Source organism: Melospiza melodia, chromosome 6, assembly GCF_035770615.1.
Source record: "Melospiza melodia melodia isolate bMelMel2 chromosome 6, bMelMel2.pri, whole genome shotgun sequence".
Taxonomy (NCBI): Eukaryota; Metazoa; Chordata; class Aves; order Passeriformes; family Passerellidae; genus Melospiza; species Melospiza melodia.
This window is the reverse complement of record NC_086199.1, coordinates 53,654,510-53,681,818: the sequence shown is the minus strand read 5'-3', so window position 1 is coordinate 53,681,818 and position 27,309 is coordinate 53,654,510. Positions and strand designations below refer to the sequence as shown.

At 45.1% G+C, this 27,309-nt stretch overlaps 1 protein-coding gene across 1 annotated transcript; it reads right to left on the bottom strand.

The window, feature by feature from the left end:
* Window positions 1-6,292: 6,292 nt before the first annotated feature.
* Window positions 6,293-23,119, bottom strand: CCND1 (cyclin D1). The gene is made up of 5 exons (XM_063158185.1): window positions 22,641-23,119; window positions 20,730-20,945; window positions 20,144-20,303; window positions 14,880-15,028; window positions 6,293-9,823 (listed from the first exon to the last, which is right to left on the bottom strand). Exons 1-5 carry the CDS (start codon window positions 22,836-22,838, stop codon window positions 9,668-9,670), a joined length of 879 nt encoding a protein of 292 aa, XP_063014255.1. The 5' UTR covers window positions 22,839-23,119; the 3' UTR covers window positions 6,293-9,667.
* Between the last annotated feature and the right edge of the window lie 4,190 nt (window positions 23,120-27,309).

Below are 27,309 nucleotides of genomic sequence, written 5' to 3'. Positions count from 1 at the left end.
TCCCAAGCACAATTCTTGTTCTGTCTTCATTAAGCAACTTCCTTTCCATTCCTTGTCAGCTGTACTAAAGGTGATAAATTCCAGCTTTGAGTGAATATCTATAATCAACAGAAACAAGTGAAATAAATCAGAAAAAAAGGAACCTGGATATGCAATTGATTGCTTCAAAACCAGCCCTGTAGAGGTACTCTGGCTCATTTGAATCCTGATCTGTTTTTCTGAAACAAGGTTGTGATAATTTCAATGTGAAATTACATTTTGAGTTTTAATTTGCCACTAAATCAGTTTCAAGGTTTATGTAGGTTTTGGTTTTTGAAGAGATGCAAGAGAGAGTTTGAGCCTGCCCTGTGTTTATGAATGCTTATTTACACTTTGGCTGGAAATGCAACTTCTGCACTGGAATAAAGAGAAATCCATCTGTCAAAAGTCTGCCTGCACCCTAATATCCCACAGTGCTTTAGAGTAAGAACTTAATATTTCTGGTATTGTTTTCAAATTCTTTCTATTCTTGGTGCCTTTTGAATAGTGCCCTTTGCAACTTCTTACAACCATGGCTTCTGGTCTAATTGCAGCTTAAAACTTTAGCTTTCATAGTTTGGCAAGTAACCATGAAGATTCTCATTTTACAGTCTGCCAGAGTTGTTTTTTTAATGGATAAAGTTGTGACAGTACACATTCCCACAGAAGTGGATGTATCACCAAGGAAAAAGGGGATTTGGGAGGTGTGAGAGGCGTTCAGCAGGTTCCCAGTTGCAAGTTGTGGTGTCTGGGACCGATGTGTAAAAGCCAGCTGGAGCAAAGCACTGCTGAAGCACTTCAGTGTGTCCCAGGGTTTGGAACTGCAGGACCAGCCTAGCCTGGGGTGATAATAAAAATAATAATAAAAGCTCTGTGTGCTGTTTTGTTGGCTTGCACAGTCAGTTCGTTTGTAGCTGAATATCTGACATTGCACTGGGAATGCTCTCACCTTAATCACTGGAGTGTTTATTCTCTAAGTGTGGTAATTAATTTTTTTCAGCATTTTTGGTGCTAGAATTCTGTAGTACTACTTGTCAAATGCTGCACTACTGTGTGGAAGGAGACGTGGTCACTAAGCTCATCTGAAATGTGGGAGACTTCCTAAATCCATGGAATATATGAAAAGTAAAAAAATCTCAGGCATTGTTTAACTTGATTCCAAAGCAGCTTGCTGCACAATGTTTTAAATTATTTTATCCTATTCTATAACCATAACTAATTGAGCACTAGTGCAGCATTCTGTGTATCTGGTTTTGGGGAGATTTCTGAATAGGAATGAGAAATGGCATAAACCTTTTGCCTTGGAAAAATTAGAAAGCTACACAATTCTAGTTGTGCAGAATTTGTTAGGATGACATCTGAAATAGTGGCCTCCTGTCTGATAGAGTTTAACTGATGCTTGTTCCTAATAAAATCATGGAGTTTTATTTTAGCAAAATGTTCAGCAGAAAGGAGATTGATTATTCAGTCCCTGCATCCTGACTGTGCATCAGACAGAATCAACTCAGCATTTGTCACTGTTCCATTTCTGATTTTAACTCCCTGTTTTGCTGCTTTAGCTCAACACTCTTTAACTTTCAGCATCTTCAGGATTCTGGGGAATAATCAACACTGTGTGGAATCTTTCCTGATAGTAGGAACTGTGAGTCAGCAACCCTTTAATTTTTTTAGTTGCAGCCATTGTTCCAGCAGCAAGCTTTGCTGCTATTGTCCACTGTTTGTCCAGCTCACGTTTACTGGACTGTGGGAACGGATTAGGGTTTCATGGCTTTTTTTTTCTTCTTGCATAAACTCTTGATCAAAGACATTCCTTGGATGACAAAACACTGTATACTGTGTCACACAGCCCTGACCAGACTGCACGAACAGTAGTTTAAAAACACATGCCTACATTGTTCTCTAAACTGGCCTGTTTTTTTTTTTTTTTTGCAATGTATGTGCAGACATTGAATTTTTGAGACCCCATTTACCTCTGTTAAGAACACACACACATACAGAAGTTATTGTTAATAAGCACTTGACATTTTCTGAAATACAAGTTAAAAAGCAAATTACTCTGAGACTAAGAGCAAGACAGAACAGAATGTCATTTCTTAGCAGAGCTAGGAGTTATATCTGCAGTGCATTTCCTTCTTGAGGAGACCTTGTTTGTGGGGCAGGTAGTCAAGGACACTGGAAACCTAAACCCACATGGATTATGGCATCATTTTATGTGTCACAGCCAGAACACCTGAGTAGGGTAGAGAATGATTGGAGCACAGTTTGGGACTGCATTAACCTCCTTCACCATAAGTACATTGTTAGAACCACATTTTGAGAACCTCGCTTTTTACAGTTTTATATCTTGGTCTTCTTTTAAGCTCTCTTATGCATTAGGAGGAGGACAAATTTCAGAAAATTCCAGCATCATTATTCCTCAATGAGAAAGAAAGAAATGGTGTTAGCAAGCATGGAGACACTTTTTCAAGGAGCCTTGCCTTGTGATTTGCCTGAAATACTCTTTCAGCGGAAACATGGAGGAAAGAGATTCCTGAAGACATGTTGAGCAGTTTTACAGAGGGATTTAAAACCTTGGGAGGGCTGAATTGTGGTGTCTGGAGAGCTGTTTGTGAAGGAGAGAAATCCTCCACAAACATGAGGCTTTGCATTGTCTGGCTCTGCAGCACTGTTGAGCACTGTCATGCAGAAGTGAAGGCAGATGAAACTTCTTTCCCTGACATTGGAAAGTCATATCCATAAGGGAAGAACCCTTCTGATCCTTTGCAGTCCAAGGGTCTCCATGGAAAGAGAAACCGAAAAAATATGTGGGTAATGGATGTGTTTTAAAGGAATTAAATGGTCAGAGTGAGTGACTGAAATGGCTACTGAAATATTAAGTCAAACCCACAAAATAAATGTATTACATTTAGAAGAAATAATGTTTACTAATGAGTAAATAATTTATGATGTCTTCTGGAAATTTAACAGCATCCATTGGCGGAAGCTTTGCTCTTCATATTTAAAATAGCCAAATGTAAAGAACTTTGGTCTGTGGATGTTCAGGGAGGAAAGAAAGCTGTTCAAAAATAATGCCCTGTATTTGAACAATCTGGAGTGATACAATCTAATAAAGGGGAGAGATGAAACATCAAAAAGCTCAATTGCCCGTTGCAGACAGTTTGCCATCAGAGAGTGGCTCAGGACACCAGGTCACTGCCTCGGGCTGGCTCAGGGGTGCTGTCACAGTGCCCTGCTGGTGCTTTCGTGGGCCTTGGGTGAGGATCTGTCCCATCACATCCCAGCCACAAACGTGGTGGCTGTCACAGGAGACCGGGGCAATTAAGCTGTGTCACAGAGCTGCTGCCACGTGGGATGGATGAAACAAAACCACTCAGCAATGTAGAATCTAAAGCAGGGAAGGGCGAGTGGATGGCAATTTCCTTTCTGTGATGCACACACTACAAGCACGACTCAGAGCTCTAGACCTCTGTTCCCCACACGGTCCAGAGGAGGATTCCTTCTCTGGCCAGTCCGTGTGGCAGGTCCTGCCTTGGAGCTTGGCCCCTGCATGTGATAATTCCTCCTTTGGTTCAACATTCCTGGTGCTGGTGGAGATCTGTATCTGTGAATTCCCTGAAATAGGAGACTTTTTAATACCTGGTCTTCACAGGCAGAAAGGAGGACAGGTCTAGGCAGGGCTCTGCAGGTGCTATAGGATCAGCAAGGAACTGTTTCTGGTTTCACTCTTAAATGTTTATGACAATCAAAAAGCAAATGGGTAACTTTTGCCTTCCTCCTGCATTTGGTCCTGCTTGGCCATAAAGAACAAAATCAGAAGTCTGGCAAATGTCCCATTATCAGTGCAATCCCACTGACTAATTTGCATTCCCTTTCTCATCACTTTATTGGAATATGGTGTGGGACTCAGTCAGAAGACACATGGGAATCTATGCTGGCCATGCCAATGCAATTACTATGAGAAATTATATTTGTGGGATCATAGATACATTTCTCATAAAATGATGCCAACAGGAATTCATTAAAATTCATTAAAATGCCATCATTTACAGCTTTACTGCCATTGTCCCATTGTAGGAATCTCAGCATGTGTAGCTCACGTGCATGGATCATTCCTGTGACTCTTAAAAACAGCTCCAACCTTCTCTTTCTCCTTTATCTTCTGGAGTTTTCTATCACTTAAAATGCCAGCTGTGCTTGAATGCAAGTGGATTAATTTTTTTTTTCATTTGCTAGTTCTTGTTTATTGTTTAATAAAGAGCATTTGAATTTAAGTGTTCATAAAAGGTCCAAGATTGTCAAATGGCCTGAATTCAGCAATGGAACTGGGAAGGTTTTTGGGAGATCTGTTGGAGGTTTTTCTTTGTACATGTCTCAATTTGATACAAAAACATACAGTAGTTTTCCCTTTAATAAGCTACAACATAGTCTAGCTGAACATGCATATTTTTTACAGCCTATAGTAAATTGTTTTTCTTGCTACATTCTTGTCTTTCTGCCCTTTGCAATGTGAGTAATACTGGCACAGTTCACCCAGCATTCAAGTTTAGGAGTTTAGGAGAGATGATGTTCAGGAGAAGGAAAATGTAAATAACGGAGCTGACTATGTGGGCTTAAACCTACTTAAGTCACAAACACTTAGTCAGTTTAACAGCATTTATAAAAGAGATGGGAATGGCAAAATGCACTTAACACATTCAACCAAACACAGGTTTACATTTCTCACTGAATCACTGTAATGTTTTTATCAGCACAAGATTTTTGTCAGAAGTCGAGATCCCCTAAGTGTGTCCTCACTTGGTTTTCAAACACTTCAGGTCAGAGAGATGAGCCATCAGCCATACAAAAGAAAGCTCTTTGTTCTTTCTGGGCTTTTGGGATTTTTTTATGCTGGGAAAAAGGAATCATTTTTGGCCCAGACCAATTTAAGCTTTTGCTTGATGTGTTTTTGAAGTCCCTGTGAGTTTCGTTCAGGTCATCTCTCAGTGTTTTATGCCTCCCAGTGTAACTCACCGTACAGAGGAGCTGCCCATTTCAAAGGAACAAACCAGACCCCGTTTGTACTGGTTTTACTTCACCCACCTGACCTGGGATTTTGCAGCAAGCTGCACAGGCTTCAGGTTTCTGGCTGAAATGACTGGGAAACCACCGAGCTCACAGAGACTCATCTGGGATTCTTCTGATGCAGGTGGTTTCCCATCTAGTGGTAACTGCCCTGAAAGGAGCTTTTTCTGCACTAGACAACAATTAACACGTTAGAAGTTAGCTCTGCAGTTTCATTTTTCATTTCCTGTGCTGCACTTGCTGCACAGAATCAGTTGTAATGTGAAGTTTAGTCAGTGGGAAACTCAGAAGGCAAATACCAAATTTCTAATTTGTGACAGGGAGGACAAGCACTTGGCCTTTTGCATAATTTTTTTAAGGAAATGCAGGATATGTTTTACAGGATAAAAATTCACAGGATAATAATCAAATACATAGGTTATAAGCTTGACCATCTTCACTGAAAAGAAGCTGCTTCTGCTGTGTTCAGCTCTGAAAATAATAGTAATAGTAATAGTAATAGTAATAGTAATAGTAATAGTAATAGTAATAGTAATAGTAATAGTAATAGTAATAATTGATAATGTGCAGCCCTTATTTTAAGAGATATTTTGGACTGTGTATTGGAACAGAGATTATATTTTTTTTCTCATTTTATTTTGTATTAGTATCTAATTCCTGTCCTGGGTCCAGTTCTTTTTTTACATTCTTTTAGTTGGCTTTAATGTTTTTCAGGTTTATTCCATATTCTCTTAGCTGTAAAAGCTGTCTGAGGGAAGGCACAGAGAAGAAGGCAGCTTAACAAACTGGCTTTTAAAACCAACTGTCTTCTGTAAAGGTCCTGTGGGACACAAAACCTTCCCCTGATGAGAAAATACCAGCAAGCACTCTGTACCATCCAACACCTACTGTGTTTTACCCTTTATTCACATGAACCACCAAAGGGCATTTTACTATGACTAATTTCCTTTAATGTGAAAAAAATAAAGTCTTCAGGCAGGGAAAAAAAAAATTTGCTTCATTAAAAAGACACGTTGGTGTGACAGGCAGGCAGTTACCTACCCATGGCTCGAAACACCCACGGTTTCCTAAAATATCAACAAAAGGTCTTCAGCTTTTCAAATGTGTCAAACCTAGAAAATGTCACGTGCTTTACTCACAGCACCAGGGAGTTACAACCATTCAGCATTTTCAAGGCAGTTAAAGATAAATGTAAATTAAAAGACGACAACAGTTGGGTTTTACCAATTTTATTTCTAGACTTTAGATTTTTTTGCTGGAAACTTGTCTGTTACAGGTCTGTTGGTGAAAATGTGCATTTCAGACCAGTGATGCCAATAAGTACAATATAAAAATGTACAAATCTGAATTGCTTTTGCTTACTACAGATTGTTATAATAACGTGACAAATAAAGCATCTCTGTTGGCACGTGAACCCACTTATCTGGATTTGGCCTTTTTCAGTACATACAATATTTCAAAAAAAATTTGCAGTACACACTACCACTCAGTGTAACACATAATAAAACCAACAAGCACTAAACTCAATAATCATGTTTGGTTCAGGGACACAGAGATGCCACAAACAGAAGTGTTTTATGAGGTAAGCAGTAAGAAATGTTCCTGAAATTTGGACAGAATGTATCCAGTCCTCCTGGGTCCTGCGACTGCTAGTAGCATTGCAATGCTTATTTATGCACTATGTAGGATCTTAACTGCATTTGCCTCAAAATGAGTTCTAATTCTGTTTTGGTTTAGCAGCATACAGGCAACAGCTAGATTATTCTTCAGCATACAACTCTGTTAGCTGGCTTATTTATGAGATTTACAGGCTTTTTTTAAATTAGCATTATGCTATAATTATTAAAAAAAAAAAAAAACCAAAACAAACAAAAACCCCCTAGTATATCATAACAGATTAAACACACAAAATACTTAGAGTTCCAGAAGATAACCTATCATACCAAATGATGTGTCCTAGCTGAGGGAGAACCACATCAGGTGGCACACAAGAGTTATATTATACTGCACCTTTCATATATCAATGTGGCTAGTAACACAACTTAAAACTACTATGATAATAAACCCCAGATCAGACAAAGTATCCAGCTTTATAAAATGCATAACAAAAACCAAAAAACAAAAAAAAACCAAAAAAAAAAAACCAAAAAAACCCCAACCCTTGACATAAATTGATCTTCTGAAATGTCTGCTAGTTTTTAAATTAATGCAGAGACCCATTCAGAGCAATGTTTGATGCATTTCTGTTTGCAGTAGAACTACGAGGCACTGTAAGAACATCAAAACCTGGTCTAGACACGGGTAACTGAAGTATGAGGTATTGTGAAACAGGAACCTTTTTTGGAATAGAGCAGTAATCACATTAAGTAAAAATTGATCACATAAAAAAATCTACCAAAAAAATGATGTCAATAATATAATTTTCTATGAGAAAATTAAAACCTATTACATGGCAGTATATGACATTGTATAACAAAAAAAAAAAAAAAAAAAAAACTGATCCACAAAATAGCAGCAAAACACAATGACAAAGATACAGAAAAGCAATGTTAATTTTTTTTCAAACCATGCTGGGAATTTATCCATAGCAGCTCAATAAAAACGGAGCATCCACTCCTTTTCTTTTGTCTTTTTCTCTTTTTTTTATCTTTTGAATTTTTTACATTTTTTCCTTTTTTTGTTCTTTTTTGTTGTTGTTGTTGTTTTTTTTTTTTTACAATCAACACCTTAGCGGCAGTTTTCTCACATACATCTCACCATCACATTCTCCTCGAGCATCAACTTCAACAGCTATGTCCACGTCCCTTCAGCTACTTTCTAAAATAATAATAAAAAGATACATAGCCAAGATGTGCAAATTTTCTATTTGTAGCTAAATTAAAAAAAAAAAAACCAACCAAAAATGGGGCATATTCTGGAATAAAAACTTCTTTCAAGTACTCCAATTTTCATATCTATTAACTATGGCGTTTTTCATGGTTAGACTGCTTTTGAAAATGTATAGGAAGGGGCCAAATAGACTGCCTGGTTTTGGGTTTGTTCTTTGAAGCGTGTCCTTTTTTTTTGCTTTAATAAGCTGGGTTAAAACTGCAACATCAAGGGTAGAAAGATTTTCTTTTTCAAAAGGGGCAATTGCATTAATTTACAAATCATACTGGCCTTACGAACATCCTCTGCAATAAATATTCTTTTTAGCCTTAACTATAAATTATATATTTTAGTGTTTAAAAACCTTCAGTTGTAAAAACATCTAGTGATAATCCTTAAAACTATGTGTCCTATATGTGAACCTTTAAGGCCCCTAATTTATAAAGATGAGTTGGCACCAAAGGATTCTAAACTCCAAACTTTTCTATAGAAAAGGAAAGGAAGATATCCTGGCAATTTGTGAATGCAATTTTCTCTCACTGGAACACAACCTTCGGAAAAAAAGAATCACCTCTCCTCTAACACCATAGTTAAATGCACTTGCTTTGCAATTCCAAGTTTGCCAACAAGCACTTTATATATTTCCAAACCATTCCATTAAAAATAACAAACAAACAAAAAAAAAATTCCCACACAATAAAAGAATGTATTTCCTATATCTAATGGACTGAAAGTGCTTTGAATGGAATGGTTTTAGAATATTACAAACAAAAAAAAAAAAAAAAAAAAAAAAAAGACTGAACTGTGGATTGAACCTGACCATAATTAGGCTGAATATCTGTGGGGTCAGAACAGCATTTTTACACAGGTAACTACAAAAATAGGAAGATTACAAAAATATAATATATTATGTCACTATTTCGGTTTCTCTTTATAATAGGGTCCTGTATGAGTAGTACATTGGCCTTTCCCAACCACGCTAAGCTGGAACCCTACAAATGCCTCAATGCACAGGCAATCCACAGGCACAAAAAAAAAAAAAAGATTAACATATAATAATGCTGCATACTAATATACACTAACTTATGGGTTACGTTAACCATTTATAAGGTGAAGAGGATAAAAAAAAAACCTAAGGAAATAAAATAAACATTTACAGATGAATTATAAAGTGACTAAATGCATAAGCAAGCAAGATACAGAAAAGCCTAGAACTGCGTTAAAGCTATGCTTTTTAAAGAAAAAGAATATTTCATTTACTATCTAAAAAAAAAACACCCTCTTCTACTTTAAAAATGGTTGGTTGGTTTGTTTTATATGTAAGAAATCAAATCTAATACCTCCCCTGGAGACATTTTGTGTGTTAATGCCTATTTTCACAACATACAGACAAGAACACTTCAATATAAAAACTAGTTGATTATTATTGTATAAAATCCTCTATTTTTGTAGCACAAACCCCTGGGGGTAATGCAAATACTATTTTTTCTTTTTTTAAGACAGTTTTTGGGGTATTTTTTGTTTATTTGTTTGTTTGAAGTCACAGATGGAAGGGAGACAGAGCGAGGAAAAAAATATAACAAGACTGGTTTTCCCTTCTGGTATAAAAACGTCCTGGAGAAAAGGGTTTCTGGGGGGGAGATCCTGACGCTGATTCCATCTCAGATGCCCTTTCTTTGTCTGCTTTTCTTGCCAAGCAAATCCATTTAGGAAGTCCTCTTTAAATGTTCACGTCTCGCACATCAGTAGGCGTGCAGGAGAGGTCTGCTTCGTCCTCTACAGTCTTTGTTTCTGAGGATACGTTGTGCTGCTGTGCCTGGCGTAGACTGGACTCCAGGAGGGACTCAATCTGTTCTTGGCAGGCTCGTAAACAATCCTGCAGGAGGGTGCAATGGAAAGGGGAAAAGAAGAGAGAGAGAGACCCAAGAGTCCTTTAGAAAGATCACAGGGTAAAATACTGGTTTCTTGACAAAGCAAGAGAAATGTCACCAGGTTATCTGGGAGAGCAGCAGGCTGGAAAGGAGGGTGGGAAGAGCAGAAGCACCTGACAGTGAAAGGACTGGCTGAGCAAGCCTGTTTTTTTGCGGATTGTACCTTGCACTGCTGCTTCTCTGCCTGTGCTGTTTACAGCTCTCTACAAGCCCCCTGCTCACAACTGTGATTTCTGCTTTTACCCCAGGAACCCTTCAGCAGTGGAGTTTGCTAGAAGCGATGCTCACCAACACTGACTTTCCTCCCAGGGCTAAATTCCAATGACAGAAATGCCATTTATATGTTGAGATTGCCTGCCAGCTGCTGCAATGTCCAGCTGTGGGCAGCTGATAAACTCCTAACCCTGAAAGCATCTCCAGAGATTGGACTGGACTGCCAGACCCCAAAAGGGAGAGGTCTCTCAGGAGCACCACAAAGCGCCTCCCTAACCATGCACTACATAGCCCATCCAAGCTACCACATCCACCTGGAAATCTCAGCCAGGGTGAGACATTTTCCTCTCATTTCCACTTGTGAGACATTTCCCCCTCACTTCCAAAGCGCCTTCTCCAAGCTGGATGTGCACACACTCCTCCTGAGGGTTCAGGAGGCTGCACAGGCCTCGCTGGGAATTAAAAAACTGCAAAGAACTAAGGAAGGTCCTGTCTGTGGTGGGGAAAGGCAACTTCCCCCAGGCATTATGCCACACCATGAGGAGAGATATCAGATTCCCAGCCAGCAGAATTGGAGAAGGCCTTTTAGCTCAACCTGCACAGCTTCCTGCAGGCTGTGGAGCCCTGCACACCCACTGCAGAGGCACAGAAATGGTGCCCTAAACAGCCCAAACAATCCCTCAGCATTTTGCCAAAACTCATCCAGTGTGCTGTTTACCCTTATCTTTATAACAAACACGGTAAGCTTTTCCCCCCAACATCTCGAACTCTGTGCATGAAGGACTTTGAAGTTTCCTTTCAGCATTGCCTTTTCTGATTTAACCTATGACATGTGTTAGCCCTTGCGGTGAACCCAGTCTTCCATGATAAATTGCCGTCAAAAGTGTTAGGATGTGCATGACTGAGAATGAATGTTGTTTTCCTGAGAGGGTGACCTGCCTGCTGTTTTCTTTATTTCCCAGTTTCAATTCTGCCTTCATTCAGAGGCTTCTTGTGTGATCTACCAGCTTTTCACTGATTTCACTACCACAAGAATCTCCTCTGCCACCAATAAGGGCACATGGCATTTGGGGTAAAATAAGATTAGAAACCCAAGCAAACAATTCTCTGCAAGTCCTTTCTGAGAGAGAGGGAGGTTAATCCTACCTCTAAGCAGATCAGACCATCAGTTACAGCTCACTGAAAACACATAACCTATGACCTTTCCTGGTTTAAAGCCTAGTGTAATATTTCCTCTTGACAGAGACACACAGCGTTTTAAATGACAAAAAGAAACGCCTCATATCCTAAAGTCATCATCATGCCTTTGGCTCCTGCATACCTCTGGCCTCCACAATAAGGTCTCTATGAAGTCCCTGCACCCAGCCCTCCTCCAGATATGATGGATCAATCCTGACTGTAAGGCTCCCCCTTGGACCACAGGCACAGTAAAAGAGTCCACACCAGCTTTAGGTGATCCTGGCTTTACAAAGCCACCTCTGGGGATAATTCTCTTTTAGCACATTCAGTGGCCCAAACTGAAAGCATTTTAACTTTTCAGAGCAGAATGAATCGTCTTGGGTTTTGTTTTAGGGTTTTTTTTTCAGGTGGTAGTACATTTCATGGTGAGTTTTGATGGGAACTTTGTGGGGATTTTTTTTAGTCCTGACCATTTGCATATATCGTGTTTGAGCTCTGAAAACTAAAACCATTCAAAAGAATTTCTATAAATACCTATTCTTCTCCCTCTGGAGTCCAGTTATGAATAATTACATAGGACTATGTAATTTAAAGGTACTTTTTGTCCAGAGATTTTTTTTCATTTAAAATTCTCAGAGTGCAGCACGCTGTAACTGGTTTTTTTTAAAAACAATCTTTACAATATATTATGAACAGACTGCCATAAGTTACAGTTGAATGAAAACTTTTTTTTTACTCTTTAAGGCATTTTGTCCATGTCTTATTAACATGGCTATTAGATAAATAGTTTGCCTGTAGGAATGCATTAGAGCTAGCAAAAAACAACTGCAAAACATAAAATTCACTGTGAACGACCTCACCAAAGCTGTTTTCATTCTCAGTACTTCCCAACACTGAAAAGCAAATACAAAACTTGTGCATTACTCTGATAACTTCTCCCAACAACTTTTCTGCTTCACTACCCAAATTTTCAATGCCCACAGTTTGTTCAAGGTCATAAACCCTTCCTGGATTAATTAAGCTCCTCAGTAAAAAAAAAAAAAAAAAAAAAAGAAAAAAAAAAAAAAGAAAAAAAAAAAAAAAAAAGAAAAAAAGAACTTGCTAGCTTAACTGATGTGGTCAAATACCTTTAAGACACAGTGGACATGATCAGGCTCCAGGGTCACACAGTAAAGGAAACAAACAACAACAAAAAAGGAACTGCCTGGAAATCCTTTGTTCCTGCCTGACCCATTGTGGATAACAAGCACATGTCTGAAGGTGCCTCTGAGAAGGGGCAGGCAGGAGGCAAATTCCAGTGCACGAACAGACAGCATGGAGACCCAATCTAATCTAGTTCAGCAAATTTCTGGCCTGGAAATGAATGTCAGGTAAAATTCCATCTGTTTGGGTGATGGGGTCAAGAATAGAATGATGGAAGACAGCCCAAGACTTCTAATTGTGATTATCTGACTTCTAATTACCCCTGATCAAAGGCAAAATGGGAAATTGGACTCCTACCAACACATAAACATGAACCATAAAGGAATTCCAATCAGGTGATATTCATTTATTCATTTTATTTTAGATTCAGCTCTCTTTGAGACTGAAGGTAAAAAAGTGTAATTATGTAACCTGAAATCCAACAGACCTGTGCTCCAGCTAACAGATCATCAGGGGGAACACCAGCCCTGCTCTTAACATTCCAAGACTATCCAACATAAAACCTGTTCCCTGACAAGGGGGACCATCACTGGTTCCATACAAATCCTAGTGAAATGGGATAGCAGGAATGGAATTTGATACCATGGGTCACACAGACAGGTATTTTGGGAAAGTCTCCCTGCAGGGGAATCGTGCTCTGTACAAAACCAAGCAGATTCCTCTCCCAGAACAGCTGCAGTGGAAGTTGTTGTTCCCTTATTCCATTCCAAACACAACAATATACCTGTGCATATACAGAACTTTGTGATGCTAATTTTCTGTAGCAATCCATACAAAAATCCTTATTTCTACCTAACACTTGAATATATTTAACACTGGAAGCTGGAGGGGAGGTACTCCCTTTTCAAGCTGTCAACCAAGTCCAGTTCAGATTGCGGCCTTGCAATGACTCAGGACAATTAAAATTAAATAATTTTTTAAAATCCTCTTTTCTTCCTAAAGCAACTTTGTTTTCTTTTTCAAGAGCTCTGTCATTAACTAAGTCAAGTCACATAAGGACAGGCAGTTGTTCTGCATGATGTGAGAGAATCCACTTCAGTGCCCAGTATCAGGAATGGTTAAATCATCTTGCTTGAATCAAGATGCTGCCTGGACAGACAGCAAGCATTTTCCCTCAGTACCTGCTTCAAACATCTCACCCTGGACAGAGGCCAACCACACACTGGAATTATCTGCATTGTTCACAAACTGACTAAAAGCACCACACGTGCGTGCGTACCAAACTGAGCAGCCCATTAGTTCAGCATTTCTTAGAGAATTCAGCATTTCAGGTGCTTAGGGCATTTAACACTTCCACACTGCATTACTTCAGCTGCAGTGAGGTAAGTGGCAAAAAGAACGTGCTCAATACTGAGGCACCGTTCAGGTGATAACATAAAATTACAAGCTGAGATACTGCATTTACAACAATTGTTTCACACAGTCTATATAAAGTAAAATATTCATTTGAGAATAATTAATTGCAATGAAATTGCTCAATCCCATCAACAAAGCCCAATTACAGAAACCCAGTTTTGCAGTGGATGGACTGGGACATTTTTCTATGCATTTAAATTATTAACATGTAAAATAATTTAACAGCATCTCCAAGATTCTGCTCCTAACCACAGAGTTGTCTTTATTTGACTCATTGTCCAGCTCTTGGAGACCTCACAAGAACCTTTTTAAAGCATCCATTTATTGGTCTTCCACATTGTTACAAAACAAAGCTCAACTCTGCCCCAACTTCACACACCATTATGACATGGATCATTGACTTTAGGTCTTCCTTGTAGGCTCCCTTCCTGGCCCATTCACTCATGAAAGGTTTATTGCTCACTAGTTACTGATGTGCATCTCCTGGAAGCTGCAGAGCAAAATGAAGGGTCCTGTGAGGACCATCTACCTTGTCAGAAAGTCGTGGGACAAGCACTCATTCCAAAAAGGAATTCAATACCAGCTACTGTGAAGGTCCAGCACGTAATAAACCAAATTAGATCATTAGAACTCTTTTAAGAAGAGCTTTTTCACACCACTTGGCACAATAAAAGGCCTCAAGAATGGTCAAAGATAAGGTCAGAGTTACCACGAGGTCTCAGCAAACTGTTTCCTGGTCTTATTCCCCAAGTTTTGTTTTACAGGGGCTTCTGGTTTAATTACTCCCAGCCAAACACATCCTAAATTGGGGCAGGGCTTCCTCCTGTCCCAAACACCAGAGCTGGATGTGCCATTAACAACTGGGCATCACAGATTATCACAGTGGGCATCACAACAGCCAAACAAGCAAGAGAACACATTGAGAACCCCCACTCTGAGGCTTGACCTCTCCCAAGATTTACTGTCAGATTAGCTCCCATGCAGCAAGCAGGCATTCATTCTTAAAAAACCCTTAATGCAGGAGATCAACCGAGAGGAAGAGTCACTTACCGGGTCACATTTGATAACTTGTGATAGGAAATGTGTGAGGCATTGATAGGAGAGGAAAGTGTTAGTGTTCCCCAGATGCAGGCCTTGCACAGCTGCTACCACGCTGCCAGCTGCGATCATGGAGGGTGGGTTTGAAATAAATTTAATATCTGTATGAAGAAAGGAGAGAAACAAAAAAAAAAAAAAAAGAAAAAAAAAAAAGAGAGAAAAAAAAGAAGACTGAAATGATTGCTTTAGGAAAAGCCTGTCCATACACATACACTCTTTGTACCAGCATGGCTTTCAGCTGCCAACTATTGCATCCAAAAAGGCAGTGAGAATGGTGAGCAGAAAGGTGCCTCCTGCTGTAAAACTCTTACAGGTCCAAACCTGCAAACACTTATCCACATGAGCAACTGCTCTGCAGAGAGTGGCCCTTCCTAGCACTGGGCCTGGGAGGCCATTCATCACTCGGAGGCACTTTTATCATAAGCAGGGCCCCCATTTGTCCAGGTTTAAATGCTTTGCTCCTGTGAATAATGCCATGGGGGGTCAATGGCACTGCACATCTGAGAAAACCTGTTCACATCCTGCAGTGTTTTGCATGGTCAGACCCAAGGTGCACTCTAACAACGAGTCCTGGGCCCCTTTAATGCAGAAACTTTTGCTCTAACACGCAAAGGAATATTGCTTTAATGAACAACAACATCAACAAAAAGAAAGAAAAGAGAAAGACTGCTTAACCCTGTCAGGAGGCAGATAATCCATATTTAAATTAAGGTTTCATCTTAAAAATGCTTTGTCTCAACCTAGTCTCTTGTCAGTGGCTGCCATCCATCCTGGCAACAGGGATTTAATGTAAATGTGGCATAACTAAGTGACGGGGGTCCCAAGAATTGGCGGACAATCAGTTACATTCTGATGTGACACCATGCTGACAAGAGGCTGGGCCCCCTTCCAGACTGCATTGCTGTAGGTCTCTCCACAAAGCCACTCCCAGGATCCCTTAAGGGGCTATCTCTGCCATTTAGCATGTTTTGCCTTTGGGTTTGTTTGATTTGGTTTGGGTTTTTCTAGTTTTTTTTTTTTTTTTTAAATAATAATAATAGTCTACATTTTAATGATAAGACTCTTTTCTGCTAAGCAGGAATGCATTTGATCTGTGGCAGTGAACACCTTGGTGGAGAATCAGGAACAAAGGAAGCAAGTGGCACAAGTCAAGGTCCAGTTTTGTGAGGGAGAAAGGGAAACACTGCAATGTACACCAGAACCTGAGATACATTCCTTCAGCTTTTATCAGAACACAACTTCCTCTGGGTTGGAAAAATATAAACCATCTGTCAAAGCCCTGAATGAAATCAAAGGAATGGACAGCTTAGAGGGCTCAGTGGAACTGTTTAAGTATTAAATCATGCATCTCCTTTATTATGATAAAATAACTTTTGTGTAAATGTTTTACCAGTGGAACTAAAGCCTTCAGGACTCCATGGAAGTCCTGGCTCTGAATCTGTTTATTCAGACACCTCTGACACTCCACTGCGGCCTTGACCAATACCCACCTTCAAAGGGGCATTTGGCCCAGCATCCTGCAAACCTCCAAAACTGAACTGATACACGAAATTCTGGCCAAGCTTTGGGGATGCACTGCCAGTGAAAAGGCAAGCCTCAGCTAAAGTCATCTCGTTTATGTTAAAATAAACACATCAAAATAAATTTGGCTTGCCCCTTTTTCCTAACCTGCCTGTTTCCAGGCAGATGTAAACACATCCACCTTCTAGCAAGCTGCTGTCATTCCCAAAAGAACTCCTAAAAGCTCTGCCATTCCAAAGCCAGTCCTGAACTGAAATAGTGACACAGAACTGCAGGTGGACTTTGGAAATGGGGGATTCCCAGCAGGGATCCCACCAGGATGGGGTTGCTCAGAGGGGTAGAGTGGCAGTGCCTTCCCGACACTGTTTACGATGCTCCACAAACGGGACATGACCAAAATGTGTCACTCTAATGAGCCTGTCCTGACAGGATCACGTTTGGGATTAATATTTGTGTTCTTCTTTTAAATGGAGCAGTAAACAAGAACATGAATTCGTAGTCACACCCTCATTCTTTCCAAGGTGGAAAAGTGATAATGAAGTTTAAATGACCAGTTTGTGTCTGTCCCTATAACCACTCCAGACAAGCAGCATGGACTGCCTTTTTGTTGCAACTCAACAAGGAATTATTTGTGGCAGAGGCCACTAATTTCAGCATATTAATCAGGGGGCCCCTCTCGCCTGTAATTGGATGCCCCCAAGTGAAGAGTGTGGCATCATTGTCAGCCTCCATCGCCTCATCTTGCGCTATTGAGCACTCAGGAACAAGGGGGCTTCGGTGAGATGAATTAGACCTGACACAGCCACAATGGGGTAGGGGGCCCCATCAATTGAAGCACACATCCCCAGTAGCCTATCTGAGACTTCATCCAAAAAGAATAAACAACTTCAGCGTTGTTAAAAAGAGAGAGAGGGAGAGAGAGAGGAGGGGGAGGAGAGAGAAGAATGCCAGCCACCCTGAAGGGAGGACAAAGCAGGCATATAGGCGCTGCAGCGCTTTAAAAAAAAATTCCTAACAAGGCGAGTCACCCCTTTTCCTTTTTAAATGGAGCAGCAATTCCATCCGTCTGGAGAGCTGGGGGCTATGAATGAAAATCTTTTCATTGAGGCAAATCAAAACTGTGAACATAAATCACTTGCTGCAAGATGCAACAGGTTCCAACTGGTCACATACCTTGAGACTTCCAATTTTATAAAGGCCAGAGAATGGGAGAATTGTAACGTGCTCATTTCAAAGGGGGATCTTTCTTTCTCCTTTGGAGAGGACCAAAGCAATAGCAATAATAACAGCAATAATAATAATAATAATAATAATAATAATAATAATAATAATAATAATAATAATAATAATAATAATAATAATAATAATAATGAGCCTGGTATGTTTTGATAACCAGAGGAACATAATGAAATGCTGAAGCTCCAATATTTGTTGCTATTCATTGTTATGCTTGTATAGAGCTGCAGTTCTCCCTCAACACTGGTCTTAACTTGGGCCAAAAGAGGCCTGCTTCCTTTTGAGCTCTCCCTGCCTTGCTCTGCCATGCCAAAGTCCCATTCATTAAGCTCAATTATGTGTTAACTTCAAACAAGCCCTGGTAATTTTTTTTTTCTTTTCTCTTTTCTTTTTTTCTTTCTTTTTTGCTTTTTCTCCCAAACCTACCACAGCACAAAGGCATCCTTTGGTGAAAATGGATTTTTCAAAACCAAACCAAATCGAACAAATCCACTTCTGCTTCTACTAACCAGACAACTGGAGGGGGAGCCTAGGAGGAATTCCCCTCAACTTCACCTTGCAGTGTAACATTCTTTTTCTGGAGCAAACACATACACACTCATCTACAAACTCTTCCACAGGCTTCACCTTGGTAAGCCAACTGGCCAAGGGTTTGTTTTCTAAGCAAGCATTATTTTGCAGCGTCTTCACAGGAGAACCTCCTTTACAGAAGAGGACACAGGCAGAGGAGAGACTGCACTTGCCCCTGAGGCCACTTAAGCGAGCTGTCAGTGTCCCCAGTGGACTTTGGATCAGGCCCCACAGCATCCAGGCAGCACAAGGCATTTGCAGTCCATCTAGGTTCGTTTTGGCAAGGGGAAATGCAGCACGACCCAGCAACAGCAAAGCAAAGTCCAGATGCTGCTTAAGCCACATGTGATCTTCACTAGCCAACAAAGAAGTCATGAGAAAAGCAAAAAGGTAGAGAAAGCCCTGACATCCAAAAATAACAATAAAAACACAGAGCCTAGTGGCAGCCCTCCTGAGTGCTCCTTCCCCAGGCAATATTCCCAGCTCCAGTAGGGAGCTGCAGAGGGCCCCAACTGGTGAGCTCAGCACTGGTTTTTTTAAAAGCTCAGTAAAACTCCCAGAACATGGTTCTCATTTACTGATCCATTCTCCAGCTGTGGTGTGCAGCAGTGTTAAATAAAGGCTCTGGATGTGCTTCCTAAAAGAAACATAACAACACCGACAGTAGATCAAAGTACTGGACTCTTAGCAAGTCTCCAACCTTTGAACTACTCTTGCTTTCATCCCTGTCATTGCCAACACAACAACCTAGGTTAAACATCCCCACATCCAAAGGGGAGCCCGGGTGGCCGTTCTTTTTAGCTCCAAACTTAGCAAATCATGCCTCCAGAGTCGCAGCAGCCTCGGATCTGGCAGAACCTGGCATGGAGGGACAACACTGGACTTTCCCAAAACGTTCCTGCTGGTGGTTTGAAGGTTGTGGCGCTTCCAGCACCAAGCATTACTCCAGGCAACCTCACCTATGAGCTGCCCCTTACGCTGATTTTAGGCCCAAGATGAAGAGCAACGCCACTGTTTATAAACTTCTCTTTTATGGCTTGGTCGTTCTACCTTTAAGGCCTCGCAGCGGGGCTGGTTCTGTGAAATAAAACTTTTTTTTTTTTTTTTTAACTTTGTGGGTTTTTTTTTTTTGTTCCTTCTGAGCTCCTGCCATCTTCCTTCCACTTTTTTCACACCAAATCCAACCTCTGGAGAACAAGCCAGACGGCACTAGCGGGTGCCACCGGCCGCGCGCGTCCGTCCCGCCGAGGTTTTGGAGCGTGGATACCACGGCTCCTGGGCGTCTTTGGAGGCTGGCCCTGCTCATGGCTCCAGCACAGCACGTGGTCACGAGGGTGCAGATGGCAGCGGCTCGGTCCTGTGCCAGGAAAAGCCTCCGTGCCGCGTGGCCCTCCTCCAATCCACCGGCCACCGAGGAGGGAAGGGAGGGGGGAAGAGGCAGCTTGAAGAGGAAGGTTTAAAACCTCCACGCAGTGCCATTCACAGGCAAAATCTCCCTCTGCCTCATCCTAGAGAATGAATCCACACAGGGAGGGATTCCCTGCACAGGCAGTGAGCCTTTTGCAGCACCCACATAAACCCGGTGTGGGGAGGCAAGGAAATCATGAAATCATGAAATCACACCGTGCTGAGCTACAGACAGTGATGGGGGGTCCCCCTCCCTGACATCCACACAAAACTCCAACTCAGAAGCGAAATATCTTCTGAAAATAAAAAAAAACTTACCTCTGGCAAAGTAATCCACCTTCTGCAAACAAGGGGCAATAATCGGGGCTTAAACTACCTCCCCGCAGCTCTGAGACCAACAGCTATGGGAAGCTTTACAAGCCAGGGGGTGGGCGCATGGTGTCGGGGAGCAACGCGCTTTGCGCAACGTGCAGGGCTCATACCTGTAGCGCACAGAGCCACAAAAGTCTGAGCATGTTTACGGATGATCTGCTTGGTGTCCTCTGCCAGAGGCATTTTAGTGAGGAAATGTTCAATGAAATCGTGGGGGGTCATTGCGGCCAGATTCCATTTCAGCTTATTCACCAGCAGCAGCTCCATTTGCTGCAAAGAGAAGAGAGAGGGACGGGAAGGGGGAAGGAGAGAAGCGGAAGGAGCAGGGGGTGGGGTGGGGGGAGCGTGGTTAGAGCCGCTCGCACACGGTGGTGCCGGGGCTCGGCAGCAGCAGCAGCGGCCGCGCCGGGCCGGGAGCGGCACCGGGTCCCCCCGCGCCGGGGCAGCGCCCGCCGCGGCCGCCAGGGGGAGCCCGCGGGCCGCCCAGCGCCGGGCCGGCCGCCGGTGCCGCTCCCGCTCCCGATCCCATCCCGGCCCCATCCCGGCCCGCGCCGCATCCGCAGCTCCCGCCCGCCGCTTCCCAACGTGCGGCGTTGCCGTCATTTTCCCCTGCTTTTTTTTTTTTTTATATTTTTCTTAAATTTTTTGCATCGATTTTTTTTTTTTTATTCCTGAAGCGACTGAACGTGAAATTACCAGTAATTCGTCGGGTCTAATGGAGTTATCTGTATAAATGCACAGTTTTTCTGCGGTCAGAGGAATAGTTTCCTTCATTTTTGAAGCCACAAACATGCAGGTAGCTCCGAGCAATTGCAATCGGCTTTTCTTGAGGGGTTCGAAAGACAAAAATCTGTCCAAATAATTCATAGCCAAGGGGAAAACTTCCTCTTCGCACTTCTGCTCCTCGCAAACCTGCAAGAAGGGGAGAGATCGTTGAAGAATAATTTAATTGAGGCGAAAGACAGGCTTGTCCCGCTGCTCTCGCCCTCCCTCCTCCCTCACCCCCAGGCTTTGAAGGGCAAGGTTGAAGGAGACGAGGAGGAAACGCAATTGGGGGAAAATGGATAAATATGGGAAAAGCAGAGGCATCAAAGAAAACGAAAGTCACGAGTGACAAAGTGGGGGGAAATGTTGCGTTAGAAACCCGCAGGCGATTCATGGCAAAAGGGGAGGAGGGTAATCGAAGAAGAGGTCTGTGCCCAGTTTTTCAGCCCCTAAGAACAAATTTTTAAAAAGGGAAGAAGACGGAAAGCGGAGGAAAATGCTAACCCCCGTGGTCGGTAACGGGGTGCAGAGCCGGGCTCGGCCCCGGGTTTATTTATTTGGCTTTTATTTTTTCATCTAATTTGCCGTTGTGCTGCCGATTCCCCTCCGGTCGAGACACAAAGGTGGCGTCCAGCCTCATTTCCCCAGACGTCATCTTTTCAAAAAATATTTAAAAATATTTAAAAAATTATTCGACCTCTCAAAAAAGGCTGAAAATGAAGCGGCAGGGGTCCTTTACCGAGCCCCGTGCCTCTGGTGCTGCTGGGGGGCTCCAGGAGGATCCCCCGAAGTGAAATCCACCGCCTCCCTCTCTCGCCCTGCAGCACAGCCGGGCGCGACATTTCCCAGAGCAAGGCAGGGCGCTGCGGTTTCAAAAATTAATTAAAAATACATCGCGGGCACCCACGGCTTCCGAAAAGGCATGAAAATGTAGCCCAGCTCCTGGGGCTCCCTCTGGGACCCCCCCCAGACGTGTCTCGCCAGGGACCGGGCCCTTTCCAACTGTGTTTTCCCAGGCGACCTTGCCGCTTGCTGCCGCAGCACAAGCGTGCCTTTGAGGGGTGACCGCAGCTCCAGCCTGTCTTCACGCTGAACAAAGAAACTTTCACCCTGCAGCTCCCCCCAGAAAGGCCGGAGCCCCTCGGGCCGGTCCCCCTGCCCGCAGCCCCAGCGGGGTCCCCCGGCCCCCGACCTTCCTCCCCCGGCCCCTTCCCCCGCTCCCCCCGCCACACACACACACACACACCCTTGGCTTTGCTCCCCGGGACTTTCTTCGTTTTTCTCCCGATTAATAAACACTTTTTGCTTTGCAAATAAAAGAACAAAGATGGCGCATAATACTGGCACGGGCAGCCGCTTGCATACGTGTACAAGGATATTAATTTAAAATAAAAATCCCCCAGAAAACACGGGCTGGCAGCAGGGGCCGGCAGCGCGGCCGGGGGTTCGGCGGCCGGGCCGCAGCCGCTCCCCGCCGGGCCCGGGGAGCCCCGAGCCGGCTCTGCCCCGGCTCCGCCGAGCCCCGACGGCCGGGAAAGGCGCCGGGCACCCCCCGAGCCCCGGGGGCACCGGGCAGGGATCGGGGGGGGCTCATCCGCCGCCTCTCAGCGCCGGGACCCGGCGGCCGCAGCGGGGACGCGGAGCCGGCGGCCGCCGCCACCTCGGGCCGCGTCCCCTCGCTCCACGCGGGCGTCTCCGAGGGCAGGCAACGTGTGCCGAGCCGGGAAAGCGATCCCGGGGGAAAGGCAGGGGGGCCGAGAGATGGGGCAGCGGCTCCCCCGGCTTAATTCGTTTCGGTGGCCGGAGGTTGCAAGGAAAAAAAAGTCGCCGAAAGATACAAACCTCCAGCATCCAAGTGGCAACTATTTTCCTCATATATGGCAAGATTTCTTTCTGCACGCACTTGAAGTAGGAGACGGAGGGCGAGCAGGTCTCCTCCGCCTTGAGCATTGTCTGCAGCACCCTGTCATTGAGGAGGCTGGCATCCAGGTAGGCTCGTCGGATGGTCTCCACCTCGCAGCACAGCAGCTGATGTTCCATGTCTGCCTTCGTCGCCTCGAGTCAGTTCTCTGCAGCAGGACTGAGTCAGTCGCTCGCTCGCTCTCTCTCTCTTCCCCTTCCAGGAGTCCCTTGGATGCTGCTTCTGCTACTGCCGCTACAGCCCTCTGGAGGCTGAAAAACTTTCTAACTTCCAACAAAACTCTCCTGGTGTAGTCTCTGTGACGTTACTGTTGTTAAGCAGAGATCAAAGCACGAGAGAGAATGAGAAAGAGGGAGAGAGCCAAAAGCAAGGGGCAGAGCCCTAAAGCCATCCCATAGGCTTCAAGTCCTTCCCCTTTGCTTAGCTTATAGAGAGCAGGGTTTTAATGCAAATGAGACAAGGGCTCGCTTTCTTCAAGGGCAAGGCAGAAGTGGGGGAAACCCAAATTGTCTCTTCAGTGGATCATGCATAATTTTAAAAATGGAGCAAGTTCTGCACTGGGAGCCAAATGATGAATGGGGCTAAGGCCACACACAGACATCAGGGAGAGAAATGCAAGGAGACTTTGTATTATTTTACGGGGGCGCCAGGGAGGGGAGCAGAGTGGAGCAGCACCAGTGCCTCGCTGTTTGCTATCATTATTATTATTATTATTATTATTATTATTATTATTATTATTATTATTATTATTATTATTATTGCTGTCACTGGCACGAAGCTGCCGTGCTGTCCTTTAAAAAGGTGTACTCCCAGCCTGAACGCCAACTCCTCTTTGTAGCTGATCCCAAGGGAAAACCTTTCTCCCATTTCCTCAGCCCTGCTTTTTCCCAGCCAGGATGGTTTTACCGCACACCAAATTTTTTAAACAATTGGGGTGCCCACCGCTCTGCCAAGATGGTTCTTTTCCCAACCTTTCTCTTTTTTTTTTCTTTTTTTTCGTTTTTTTTGTTTTTCCATTCACTTTAAAGGTTTCACCTTCCCAGAGGGGCACGGAGGTGGCAGGGGACAGGGCGAGAGCTAATCCTGCACACTTGGGAAGGCCACACTCGGCACGCCACCCAGGAAAAATATCCCTGCGGAGCAGCACAGTGGAGGCCAGGGCTCCCTCCAGCACCTCTGGGGACACGAGCTGGTGGGGAGGGAGGGAGGGAAGTGCTGGAGCCTGCAGGGGCATCATCTGCGTCTCCAGGACATTCTGTCCACTCGTGATGGGGCCCTGCTGTAAACAGCTCCCGCTCCCTGGCCGAGTCTCCTGTACCTGAGCTGCTTGGTGCTGTTTGTGTTTAAAAAGGGCATCTCTGAAAGCCTCACTTTGCCAGGGGCTGGCAGCACAGCTTGAGGCCTGCTGGGGAGCACTGGAGGTGAGGCTGATGCCTGGGAGAAGTGCCTTGTCCTGCCCCAAAGTGATGTTGGGAGAAGCAGGAAGGCTGTAAATTGGGGTGCATGGATTAACCTCAGCCTCGGTGCTTTAGGATCACCTGGGTGTTGAATACCTGCCAGGGGTGCAACACTGATGGCAGAAACTCCAGCTAGTGGCAGGGGCTGCTGGCCATGGAGGACACAGCATCTCTCCTGCAGGGAGAGCAGTGCCAAAGATCACAGGGCATGTTGTTGCACAGTTGTGTGTTTATGTAATCTCTTTGCATGGACTGTCTGCCCATCTTTTCTCATTTACTCGTTTGCTTGACCATTTGTCTCCATTTTGTGTCCTCTGTCAGGAGGAGTAGGAGGATGTTGGAGGCCCCGCGCTCTCAGTTCCCTTTGCACGCCACAGCCCATGGGGCGACTCTGGAGGGTCCCTCAGTGAGGAGGCTGTCCCCTGTCCCCCTGTCCATCTGTCTGTCTATTGTGCCTCACGCACAGGACTTCCACTTCTGTTTCCACAACTTTAGCTGGCCGGGAAGGTTTTAACATTAAATGAAGAAGCACGGACCACCCCGCGCTCTTGGGTCGAAACGGGACGTGCCTCCATGCGCATCCAGGGGGACCCTATTTAGTACCAACCCTGCACCCCCAACACCTTTCTGGTGAGCAGGGCTGCATTCCCCTGGACCGCGCCAGCTCCTTCCTCCTGATCATTTTCTCCCGGCCCCGCCGCCCGGGCACACGGGTCCCGCGCTCCCGGTGCGTGCCGGTCGGAGCGGGCTCTCGGCGGAGCCTGTCCGCGCTCGGAGCACGCGGCCGCCGCTCCATTCATAAAAGCGGCGCGGCGGGGCGCGGGCAGCGCGGCGGGCGGGCGGTGCCGGCGGCGGCGGGCGGGGCTGGCGCGGGGCCCGGGGAGCCCCCGGGGGCGGCGCGGCCGCAGGAAGCGGCGGCGCGGGAGCCAATGGCGGCGCGGGGCTGTTACCGGGCGGGACGGGCAGATCTCGCCGCTCCCGCCGACACAAAGGGGACGGGCCGGGCGGCAGCGCCAGAGCCGGGCCGCCCCCGCTCGCCCCGGTGCGGGCAGCACCCCCGAGCCGCCGGCACCGCCCGCTGCTGCCTGCCCGGAGCCGCGGGGCGCGCTCCCTGCCGCCCGTCCTTGGATGCGGGATGATGCGGGATGGAGGATGCGGGATGCGGGCGCTTCCGCCGCTCTGGGCCCCGGGGGCTTCCGACGGCGCTTCCTTCCTGCCCGCTCTCCCTCCCCGGCTCTCTCTCTCTCCCCCTCGCTGCCTGGCGGCGCTCCCCTCCCCGCGGCGCTGGGCCCGGCCGCCGCCGCCACTTTCTCATGATGTCATCCCGCCCCCGCCGCTGCGCGCCGCCGCGCCCCGCCGCGGGAGCGCGCATTCCTGGCGTGCCGCCGCTGCCCCCGGAACGCCGCCGAGGAGGGCGGGAGGGCGGCCGCCAAAGGGAACACCTCCCCCCCAAAAATAAACCCGCTCCTGCTCCGGACTCCTCTGGTCCCGAAAGAGAAGGAGCGGATGGAGAGGGTCCGGCAGATGGAGATGGGTCTGAGCAGTTCTCCTGAGAGGAGAGGCTGAGAAAGACTGACTGCAAGGGCATCTCATCGGTGACTCCAAAAACCTCCAAGCTGTGCCAAGAGGAAGGTGCCAGCCTCTTCAGTGGGTGCCCAGCAGCAGGCTGAGGAGCAATGGCCCTAAACACAAAACACGAGAAGCGTCACCTCAATAACTTCTTCACAGCAAGGGTGGCAAAGCTCCGGGACAGCTGCCCAAGGAGGGCAGGATCTCCCTCTCTGGGGACATCCCAAACCCACCTGGAGGGGTTCAGTGTCTCTATGGGGACATCTCAAACCCACCTGGAGATGTTCAGTGTCTATGGGGACATCCCAAACCCACCTGGAGGTGTTCAGTGTCTCTGTGGGGACATCCCAAACCCACCTGGAGGGGTTCAGTGTCTCTAGATACATCCCAAACCCACCTGGAGGGGTTCAGTGTCTCTGTGGGGACATCCCAATCCCACCTGGAGAGATTCAGTGTCTCTATGGGGACATCTCAAACCCACCTGGAGGGGTTCAGTGTCATCTGCGGTGCCCAAAACCCCAGAGCAGCCGTGGGTTCCTCATTCCATGGAATTCCTCTGTGAAATGAGGAATTCAATGGAGCAAAGCTCATAGAGGTTTTCTGTAGGGGAACCATCCCCAAGCTGGGGATGCAAGGAGGATAGAGAGATGGTTGGAGGGACCTGAGATGAGGAGCTGTCACTGATGGGACCAAAAAAGCAGGGACAGACCCCAAGCTAATGGAATTCAGCCCAAATTTATACTGGGGGAGTAAGAAAACGCAAAAGGGGGGGGAAAAAAGAAGCAGGGAGCAAGGTTTTGTTTCTTTCTTTCAAGGAAAACCTCCTGTTAGGCCGTGCCAGAAGTGGGCCAGTGGGGGGAGAGGCGCCACAGGAAGCCTGGCAGACAGTAACAAGGTGAAATAAACAATGTATTTAAGCACCAGCATCCCTAAAGCGAAAGTGTTTTAGAGTGAAGAATATTTTGATTCTGTACCCAGCAGCTACAGTTGCTGTTTTGCTCAGCTGGCAGTATGTTTTGGTAATATAGCAGCATGAAAATGGCCAGCACAGACACCGGGGTTTGATATGGATATGTGAGGTAGGAAAAAGCATGTCTTGACCACACAGAGCATTTACATTTGATTTACAATGTAAAGAAACATTTTCTCTATTCCCTAGACTGGCACTCGCTCCTTGTCATTCCAGAGGCACATAAATAAACAAATACCATTGGAAATTTGTTGTTGAATTGCTTATTTAGAAGGTTTTGAAGCACAATGTTATTTTTTTTTCTTTAAAAAATCAACAACCGAACAAGAAGAAACAGCAACAAAACCACAGGGAGATGCTTTGTAGCGATTTTAGGTGTAATTCCCCATAAATGGCAGTAAATCAGTGTGGATCATCACACCCACTGCAGAAGTGCTCTCTCAAAGGATGGTCTCTCATCCTTCCTGTTGAGTTAAAGTGAGGTGCTGTTGTTGGGCAGACCCTGGGAGCTGGGCTTGCTGTGGTCACTGCGAGATGTTTGCATCCCTCAGAGCATTCTGAGATCCTCAGCTCCCCTGCTCCTTCCTTGTAAGG

Coding starts and splice junctions, on each gene's coding strand:
- CCND1 (XM_063158185.1), bottom strand. CDS start 22,838: ATGGAACATCAGCTGCTGTGCTGCGAGGTGGAGACCATCCGACGAGCC. Junction 20,946..22,640: donor TTGCCACTTGGATGCTGGAG/GTTTGTATCTTT, acceptor CCCTTCTTGCAG/GTTTGCGAGGAGCAGAAGTG. Junction 15,029..20,143: donor TGTGGCTCTGTGCGCTACAG/GTATGAGCCCTG, acceptor TTCTTCATACAG/ATATTAAATTTATTTCAAAC.